The sequence below is a fragment of the Sceloporus occidentalis genome, unplaced genomic scaffold (genome assembly GCF_023333645.1).
Source record: "Sceloporus occidentalis isolate IW3139 unplaced genomic scaffold, rSceOcc1.0.p SCAF_3, whole genome shotgun sequence".
Lineage (NCBI taxonomy): Eukaryota > Metazoa > Chordata > Lepidosauria > Squamata > Phrynosomatidae > Sceloporus > Sceloporus occidentalis.
The window spans coordinates 222751465-222762076 of record NW_028316983.1 but is presented as its reverse complement, the minus strand read 5'-3'; the positions used below and the strand labels follow the sequence as shown (position 1 = coordinate 222762076).

At 38.7% G+C, this 10612-nt stretch overlaps 1 protein-coding gene across 1 annotated transcript in view; it reads right to left on the bottom strand.

Annotated features, from left to right (window-relative positions):
- Nucleotides 1-101: 101 nt before the first annotated feature.
- LOC149317555 (V-type proton ATPase subunit C 1-like) overlaps nucleotides 102-10612 on the bottom strand; it is a 29915-nt gene continuing 19404 nt past the window's right edge. The window contains exons 8-13 of the mRNA XM_089517756.1: nucleotides 9990-10058; nucleotides 5555-5647; nucleotides 5381-5474; nucleotides 4282-4379; nucleotides 2413-2539; nucleotides 102-970 (exon numbers count right to left, since the gene is read on the bottom strand). Coding sequence (XP_089373882.1) covers nucleotides 875-970; nucleotides 2413-2539; nucleotides 4282-4379; nucleotides 5381-5474; nucleotides 5555-5647; nucleotides 9990-10058 — 577 coding nt within the window. The 3' untranslated portion in view covers nucleotides 102-874. The remainder of the gene's footprint in view (nucleotides 971-2412; nucleotides 2540-4281; nucleotides 4380-5380; nucleotides 5475-5554; nucleotides 5648-9989; nucleotides 10059-10612) is intronic.

Here is a 10612-nt window from a genome sequence, read left to right as displayed (position 1 = left end):
TCATTAATTATCTGACATATGGTACAAAATGATTTTTCATGCTATGTAATACACAAATCACATAATTACATGGTGGAATTAAACAGGCCTTTACAAGGACAGAACATATATAATGATTTACTTGGACATAACAATAGAAGGAAATTTGTATTGGCTATTGGTTCTACATGCCTCCATTTCTTCCAAGCCACTGGTTTCTCACAAATGGTTTGCAGTTCACCCACAACTTCATTTATAACCAATACAAAACCAGTTGCTTAATACCTGTTATATGAATCTTATGCCCTAAAAGTTCTTCATGCAGCTTCTGGCAATATATAGATATATCAGAGTGAGGTAAACAGAATACAGTTGTACAGGTGCTTTATTTTACCCTATGAATGTTTCCAGTGCAACACATCTTGTAAAGTTAAAACATTCAGAAAGCACCGACTGAATATCAGTCTTCACATATTTTACAACACAATTCAATAACAATGTTTACAATATATCTATGAAACAGTGAACAAAATGGCATACATTTTTCCCACTATCTCCCTTTGTAAACAAGGTCTTCAAAGAGGAAAGTCAATGGAATTGATATAGACTATAGTATTAAAGCGGAATGACTTTTTTTTACCTTTTAAATAAGGAACTATTTATAAATACACTTTGATTCTCTCAATATACATTTACAGACCTGATCAATTAAAAGCAATACTTACACTTCTCTTTAAAAAGAAAATGTCAAGAGATGGACAACTAGGAATTCTCCTATGCAAAGGGAGAAAGAAGCAAGCACAGGTTTACAAGAGAGTTGGGAGCATCACCATTCTTCAACCTTTGTTGCTTGTACACCAACACTATGGGAAGATGGGTCAGGATCATAAACAATCTACTTGAATTCAAGCAAGTTGCAGTCTATCTTGTAGTACACATAGGGATAGTATTCTTGCTGACTAAGGTTTAAACCTGGAATATCCATAGTTGCCTGTAAAGAGATTTTAAAAAATTATATGAAGCTTTCAAAAACAAATCAGTGATAACCACCATCCCATGCCCCACACCACACTGCATAGCTTTATTTCACATAGAATTTTAAATTGTTGTAGTTCTCTTTTTGTCTTGTTCTAACTCTGTGTAAAATGTTTTCCTCCTGAAATATTTATTGTATGTGTATACATATGCCAATGTGGTTTAATGGTTCCAGCACCGGACTGCAATTCTGGAAACCAGGGTTTGTATCCTGACTCAGCCATGGAAACCCACTGGGTGACCTTCAGCAAGTCACACTGTTTCAGCTTCAGAGGAAGACAAAGGCAAACCCCCTCTGAACAAATTTTGTCAAGGAAGGTTTGCCTTAGGGTCACTATAAGTCAGAAATGACCTAAAAATACACAGCAACAACAAAAACATATATATATATATATATATATATATATATATATATATAGTTGTCCCTCCATTTTCGCAGGGGATCCATTCTGGAAACCCCTCCCCCCATGGAAATTCACAGATATTCATATTCAAGCCCTATCGGTTTTAATGACCACACGCTCCTGCACTCATGCTGCAGGCGCACATGCCATTTTAACCCTCCCTGCTTGCTGGTCTGCAAAGGATCGAAACGGCAGACTCGAAATCCATGAAAATGGAGGGACGGCTGTATATAAATTGACACATTTCTTGTTAATGAATTTAATCAACAAAATACAAATAAACAAAAGACCCAAACAAAAAGAAGACAAGAAACAGGGAGAAAAGAAAAGAAAAACAAAGTGAAAGTAAATAGTAGGGCAGTATATTATGGCATGCTAAAACAGAAACACATTATTTTTAATCCAAGTGAAATTTGAGAAATGATAACAATTTGGTTAAAATCCAGTCTCTAGTTGCAACTCTGTGTAAACTATTTTTCTCCCAAGATATTAACTGTAGGGCTTCTCTGTCAGGCGTAATGTGCAGAACGTAGTCTCAAACTGGATTATTTCCGCAGTATGTTTTGGATCCTGGTCTATGTTGCTGTAGTCCAACATTCAAACCACTACCCCACATCGGCACTCTGACAAAGAGAGACTCTGGTCTCCAGAGTTGTAGTCCAAAGTCCAAAACGCACTGAAAAAAGAATCCAGTTTGCAACCACTTTAACTGCCCTGGTTCAGTGCTACAGAATCCTGGGAATTTTAGTTTAGTGTGGCACCAGAACTCTGACAGAGAAGGCTAAATGTCTCACAAAACTACAGCTCCCAGAATTCCCTAGTACTGAGCCAGGGCAGTTAAAAGCAGTCTCAAACTGGATTGTTTCTGCAGTGTGCTTTGGACTCTTCTCTTCCTTCCGAACTGGAGGCAGACTGATTTGATTTTCTTTTGGGCCAGGTAGAAATAATGTCATATTTAAAAACTTGTGTTGTCAGTGGATATGGAGTTACTTACATCAATGATTGCTGCTGCACTGCTGTCAAGATGCTTGTACAAATCATAGAGAACTTCTCTCAGTTTCTTCATTGTTCTCTTGTTGGGTTGAAGGAGCATAGCCTGGAAGTTAACTGGCAAACCATACCTGAAGACCAGACAAAGAATTTTTAAAAAGTCTTACACAAGTATTTGATAACTTTTCTCTTTCAAATTCAGGTGGTGGCAGTATTTTATCTGAAAATATGATTTTGGATTAAACATTTTTTGTATAAAATTTCTGATGTTTACTCTTTCAACACAATAAATAACTACCAAAAAGTGTAATAGCATTTTTATTCAAGCCCTTTACCATGCTATATGCTTCTTGGTGCTGAAATAAGCACTTCCTATTTGATAAGACAGAGGTGGGCAAAGTGCACCACCCAGGTGTTACTGGACTGTAACTCCCAGCAAACATCACCAGTAGCTATGCTGGTTAGTGCTGATGGGAGCTACAATCAAACGACATCAAGAGGCCTGCAGTCTGATGATAAGGCATGTCACTTCATTGCTGACTGTTAGGCCCTGGGAGCAGAAGCCTTTTACATAGACTTATAAAAACAAAACCAGAACTTCATTTTACTCTAGCATTTCTTGTAAAGAGAGTCACCTAGAAACTACAAGACAGCCATACATATCATTGTTGTGTGCCTCCAAGTCATTTTTTTACTTATGGTGACCCAGGAGGTGACTTTATCATAGGGTTTTCTTGGCAAGTTTCTTCAGAGGGGGTTTGCCATTGCCATCCTCTGAGGCTGAGACAGTGTGATTTACCCAAGGTCACCCAGTGGAGTTTTTTTTAATGCTTGAACAGGGAATCAAGCCCTGATCTCCAGAGTTGTAGTCCAACACTCAAACCACAACACCACACTGGCTCTCCATACATATCATATGCAACTCTAATACTGTAGTTTCCCTGCAATCACTAGGAACTCTCGCTCCAATGTCTGTTGGAATGAATCGTACAGAAATAGTAGGCTTATGTCCTGACTGGAAGCACTAGGGGGGATAAAACACCCTTCTGCATGTTTATCACAGCAGCCACGCTGGTTCGGGATTTTGGGAGCTGTACTCTAAAAAGTAACTTTTACATGTCCTGCTCACAATCTTGTAGTCATTTCTCAAGCAGCTAAGGATATGGTTCTCCGTGATCTGTTTTAACTGAGTTAAAGATATTATTCCACACAGAGCTAGTCACATATTATATTTTTTGCTTTTAATGCATACAGACTTTTCAGAAAAAGGGTAAGAGTTCGTCTACTTAGGTCATTAGTTACCTAGGTACTTTAAAGGCTGGTTCAGATGGAACACTAAACCATGGTTACAGAGTTGATTTGTTTCGAATGAATCACAGTAAAGGTTAACTACAGTTTAAGCATTAGACATCCTAAACTGCAATGTACTTAACAGAGAAGTGGAAGCTTCCATACTCCTCTTACAGCCATACCAGAGGAGTAGAGAGTGTGCAAAGTCATGGGTCGTTTTTGTAATGCTAAATCAAGACTCCATTCAAATACAGAGTAAAATAACTCATTAATTATATGTGCTATTTATTTCACTTTAAGTGTAAGCTTCTGGTGGTTTCATACACCTCCGAAAATAAAATTTTAATCCTAAATCAATTTCTTTGGTTAAATGACTCAAACTGTGACCTTATTCATATATGCATGCCTGAAGATTATTAAATTCTTCATTAAATTATTCATTTAATTTGGAGAACCCTTGATCCATGATGGCTGCATGACCTACTAAGATCACTGAATGGAGTGGTTCTTAACTGGAAGAAGTTCTTGAGGGGAAGAAGCAATAAAGGCTATCTTATCTATGCAAAAAAGAGGGGGAAATTACCTTAAAACAGATTCGACAAAGACTCTTAGTGCTTTCACATGAATCCATGCAATGAAAGCTTCACTGAAATTAACTTTCAGCCATCGAACTAGAGGTCCCTGTGATTGGAAAGAAATTTCAAGAAGTCATTTCAGGCACCAAAAGACTTTCTGCTGTATTAAAATGTGTTTTGTGTATGGCAATGTAACTATATTTCCTGTACAGTATGGAAATGGCCATTCTATCTTACAGATAATAATGTCTGCAGATCTATTCAAAACCCAGGGATATAATTAATCTGGTTCTGAACACATAAACTAATTTAAAGGAGCTAGGTGTTCTCCAGTTATTTCCATACCTAACCTGAGCTACATGTTACTCCCTATCTTCACTTGTTCTAATTTTTGCAGGTCAAACACAACTCCCAATGCAGAAAAAACTGCATATGATGCACATAGGTGGAGAAGCTTCATTTAAGGAGTATAGCCTATAATTACTGAAACAAACAAACCAAGAAACCCCAAAATAGTGATCCATGGGTGTAAACAAGTATCGGCAAAGATACCTTTTTCTAGGACTATTGGAATATTATGGAAGCAGTACAAGTTTTCAAGTTCTCCAGAACTCTTCCTCAAACATGATCATGCAAAAATTAGGGGAAAAGAGACTAAACAAAAAGACTCTAAAATTTTGGCTTGATTGGCCATTGTGCTGCAAATGGTTACCACAGGATCAGCAAAAGATACGAGGTATTAAAAGTATTGGCTTACTGTTGTTTATACTTTGAGCTTTTCCCCGTTTCCCAAATGCCTGACAAAGCTCTGATGAACATGGTGTTACTTATGCATTACTTTGTTAATACTTTTATTTAGCAATCCTTACAAAAGGCATTGTCATTCTCTGATTTTTGCTACTGTAATTACTAGAAAACCTTTCACACTCCTGAAGGCTGCTTTGCTCATTTTGCAGTTAGTACAATGGATCTTATATGTCAAGAAATTATACTCAATGATACTCTTCTTTATATACATGTCTGAAGAGCAGTGGTAGGATAGGCAAATAATTATTCTGTGGTTTGAAGAATTCTTTGAAGAACCATACATGTTGCCATTTAACTTACAAACTGTTTCTTCTTATCAGTAGAGAGCCTGTTCATTTCTTCTTTGTCTGCCTTCATCTCTTCTTCATTATATTGAAAGTCACGGACCATAAACCTGTAGCAGGAAAGGAATAGAAACTGCAGGTTGCCATGTAATTACCAATCAGCAGCAAAACAAACTGGAGCACCACTTACTTGTTCTCCCTGGCTTTGTGTCTGAATTCATCCACTGCCTTCCTGAACAAAGTAACATTACAGAGGTAACTATCCTGATCCTCAGAAAGAACACTGCAAAGAAAAGGATGCCAAAAAGAGAACTGATGTTTAAAAAATCCCACCAGTAATCTGTAATTCAAGACTAACAAAATCATTTAGTGACTTGTGCACAGTTGCACTGCTAACAGATTACAGTGCAAGGCTTACAGAAGCATACCTCTATCGGAGAAGCATAACTGCAGCTCACTTTTAGCATTCTTAGTAGGAGAGGTAGTTCATTTACATTTCACATTCAAAGCTTTGTCCATCACAGCAAAATCTAGCTCAAAAATTGAATGCTTTTGGGGTGTAGTGATTAGACGACGCACACCCCCAAAATGTCCCAAAGCTGCTCCGATGCTATGCTCCAGTCCTCTGGACCAGTGCAAAAAGGAACTGGGACAATCCAGCTCCTGGCAGCGCTGTTTGGGTCTGGCAGTGGTGGCCTGCTTTGGGAGCAGGCCATGCAGTTGCCACGATCCCAGCCCACTTGCAGTTGGAGTACCAGTAAGTAGCTATGCTGGCACCACTGTGCTGAGTCAGTGATGTACCTCCATAAGGAGTATGTAACTGCATAAGCTAATTTTACATATAAACAAATATATAAACAACTATAAAGCTGCATGTTACCCTGACACATAAATTTCTTGAAAGTCCAAAATTTAAGCTATTCTTATGGGGAATACTGCTGTTGATCAATATTCCCCATACAAGATAATACTGTTAGCCAGGATGCGGGAACCATATCTGACTCACTATGGCCTGTTACAGACAGCCAAAATAAAGCTGCTTCGAGTCACAGTGGAGGTATGGTGTTTCAATGATGCATGCGTCCTAAGAGTCCAGAAGCCACACCAAAGCCACGCTCCAGTCCTTAGGGCTGGAGCGTGGCTTTGGTGCGACTTCTGGACTCTTAGGAAGCATGCATCATTGAAACACCATACCTCCACTGTGACTCGAAGCAGCTTTATTTTGGCTGTCTGTAACAGGCCACTGTTCTGTGTAAAGAAACACTTATTTTCTTTGTCATCAACCACCATTCAGCTTCAGTGGATGACTCTCAGTTCTAGAATGATGGGAGAAGACATCTCCCTTTTCATTTTATCCACATGTGATTTTATATACCTCTATCATGCCTTTCTTGACTTGGCTCTCCCCCCCCCACCCCAACAGCTCAGAGAAAGAAAGAAAGCTGTCTTCATATTGAAATTGCTTTAGACTTTTGATTAGGATTACTGTCAATTTCTGCACATTTTCCAACTCAGCAATATCCACTATCCCTGGAGGTATGGTGACCGGAACTCTATTAAATATTTTAAGTGTGGTCACACTACAGAGTGATAAAAGGGCAGTATGATACTAGAAGCTTTGTTTTGATTCCCTCTAATTATGCTCAACACACAATTTGCCTTCCTCCCCCCTCCCCACAGCAGCCACATATTATGCCAACATTTTAACTGAGCAAACCACCACTGCTCCAAGATCACAAGACAGGAACTTGTCATTCAGAACTGTCGGCACATCTAGGCTCTTCCTTATGATGCAAGTGACTCACTGGTCTGAGACTGCAGGTCTCAAAGCAGAAAAGCAATGCTAGAGTCATCTCTCTCCCACAGGGTGATTGGTAGTGCCAAAAATGTTGCTGCCTTCCTTTGGCCAGCTGGGAAGGAGTAAGTCTAGCAAAGGAGGGCACTGTGCTATTAGGAGGGAATCTGGTCTTACTGCAGGAAAGGCTGTGTAACTATAAAATCGTTGGCACTGAAAGAAGCCATCTAAGAATGAAAGGAATGTCAAGGGCCTTTTTTACTGCCTATGACAATTTCCTTCTTGGAAGACTGGTATTGCATGATGCCTACTCTTAAATCTCTGCAACAACACATTTTAATATATTATCCCCCCCCACACACACACACACACCACAAAAAAGAGTACTCCTTAAAAGGGGTTGAAGGTAAATCAGATCTAGAGAGTGCATAAAAATCCCAGTGTTTGGCAATATCATCTACACCCCCAAAGGCTAGAGTATCTTTGATGACATTGGAAGCCCCAGTACAGCCTTGTGTAATTTTGCAGTGTCTTCAGTAATGCTTAGAACAGGGAATGGCTACTGTTCCCATCATCACTGGAGAAAATCTGGAGGACTACAGTTTTCCCAATCCAATCAATAGAGTACAAGGCTCTAGCTAGGAAGGACACAGTTGAGGTAGCCTAAGTAGCCAATAAAAATTCCTCATCTGCCTTACATGGTTTGAAGTCTTCAGCCTTTTCACTGAACTCTCACTCTTGTCCATTATCATTTTTTATGACGTCTAAAAGCAAACCAGGAAAGCACATCTACTCTGCTTACTAATTTTCCTACTACACTGCAGAGACACATATACCATACCACAATTTCTCCCAGCAAAAAGGACCTTCAAATCACCACAGGTCAACCACATCTACAACAAGATGGAACATGCTCTGTTACGGGAAAGAATACACACAACCCGTAAAGAACAGGCCAAAACAGACAAAGAACTGCTATCACTCCACCTCAGTATCAGTCAAAAGATGAACACCCAGGACTGGGACAAAATTGACCACCTCACCTACAGGAAAATGGAAGAAGATATGGCAGACCACACCGAAAGACAAAAACAAAAATTCAACAAATGCCATAAGTACCAGCTGAAACCCTCACTGGAGACATCATGGACTATCATCAATCTCACAGAGGCAACTTTGAAAAGCTAGAAACTCTTCTAGAACATAGCCACATAGCCCGAAAACCCCACAAAAAACTATAGTACTTTAGTATCTATTGGAGGGTGCCAGATGGCTTAAGGTCTGCCATGACTGCCCACAAAGAAGTAATATCAGTTATGTTAAGGATTTATTATTATTATTATTATTATTATTATTATTATTATTATTTGCTTACACATTTTTAATTTTGACTTAGCTGCTTAGCAAAAGAAAGCGGGAAAGGAATTGTCCATTGAGGAATCTTGGATTCTGGGGAAAAAAAGTATCTCGTGGCCCTGGAGAAGACCACTGCCCTCCTTCAGGCATTTTTTCACTGTTCACAATGGGATACAGTATTGGATGTCACAAAAATCAAAGAGGCAATAATGGGTGAACCTCTCCCAAGTCTTTAAGATATATACAGTGGACTCTTACATGTGGATAATGTCTCATAAACTCTCTCATCCAAGTTGCCTGAAGAATGCAGTGGGCACAGAGACGTTTTGACCTTTTAAAGTTGGTTTTGAATTTTGGTTTGGAGTGGAGATTTCCCCCCCTCTTATTTCACAGTTTAATGACATAGGAGGGAGGAATGGGGGGGGGGGGGGAGAAAATCCTCCTCCTGCCACTAACATTTGATGATAATCCACAAAAGGCCTTTTAAAGCAAACAGGTAGTGTTCAGTTTAAATGGCTTTTAATGGCTGTCATTGACATAATTTGCAGTTATACTTCAGCAACATAGCCTTCTCAATCTGCCAAATTACCAGTTTGCTGCCCAAGCATTGCCTACACTTATGTTTACATGAATGTTTCTTTTGTGTGCTGTTGCTACGCAGTAACATCAGAACCGAGAGCCACAACTAAATAAATAAATCACAGAAATTGTCTGCCTAGATTAGGCTCAGACATTTTGCTAGTATTAAAGTCACAGTCTTTTCTAACTTTATTGGAAGTGAAAATTGAACTGATATTTGAGAAACTGCCTTTGTTTCCCACACAATCTCTTCCTGTGTGTGTCTAGCAGATACAAGGTTTCTCTCTGCTGCTATCTGGGGACAGCCAGGAACATTGCATCTGAAATATTTTACTATTTTTCCCTTTAAAAAAGAAAATCAGAGGAAGGGATAAGAGAATGGTCAACAGAAAAAACATGGGAATTCTGGCTGCCAGATAGTCTCAGATTAAATTTACTATCGAAGTAGAAAACCTGGCTTGATCGCCTCTCACTTTTGAACTGTAAGGCTGCCTTCTCTCTGTTGGGTCGTCTGAGTTATTCAGAGACCTTGGGAAAAAAGAGATGAACTTCTTATTCAGATCCTAAGAGCTTTCAGAATGGGCATTGAACGTACAGCTTATCAGACTCTGGGAAAATGTTATCAGAATCTCAGTTATTATAACAAAAGTAATGACAGAGAGTGGAAATTCTTGCATCAAGAAAAATCCTCCATGTTCAAAGGGAATGTTTCAAATAAATATTCACACAGGCTACAAGGAGGATTTAAAAAATATTAAAAGACATTAAGCCTTTTCTTGCTGCATTAAGCCATAAATAGCAAAAAAAGCCATAAATGGCAAAATAGCACTTGCATTATCTGCTGCCTACTACTGGGGAAAAGACCAAGGGATAGAAAAAATGAAACAAAACTTACTTGCTGGATCGTGGGACTATCATATCAGTCAAAGTTTCATACTGCTTCATCCAGTCATTAAAATTTAACCTAAAAAATAGAAGAGTTTATAATTTTCAGCTTGCACAATGTGAAAAGCTTGCTACACATTCAGGCAACTAACTGACTCATTTTAAAACATGGTAATTTCATTTTTTTCTACCATTTTTGAAGTCAGTCATACTTCAGCATCTTTATGAATGACTCACTCTAACTGGAAGACTAGGAAAAGAACACATACACAGGTAAACGCTTTTCATTAGACATACAGATGACATTTTTCAGAAATTGCTTATACGCACTGTGTGTTAAAGTTTATGTATCTGTATGATCTCAAAACAAAAACAACATGGACTGACAAAAAGACAAATAAATGGGTACAAGAGCAAATCAAGCTTAAACTCTAACTAGTCAGAGTGACTAAACTGGACATATCATGATATGATATGATCTAATGATAAAGATAATAATGCTCAGTGAAGTAAAAGGCAGCAGGGAGAGATCACATTACCAGTAGATTTACTCAACCAAGGTAACCACATCCCTGAGTTGCAAGAACAAGGCGGTTGATAACAAGGTATCTTGGAAGTCTCTGATTCATAGGT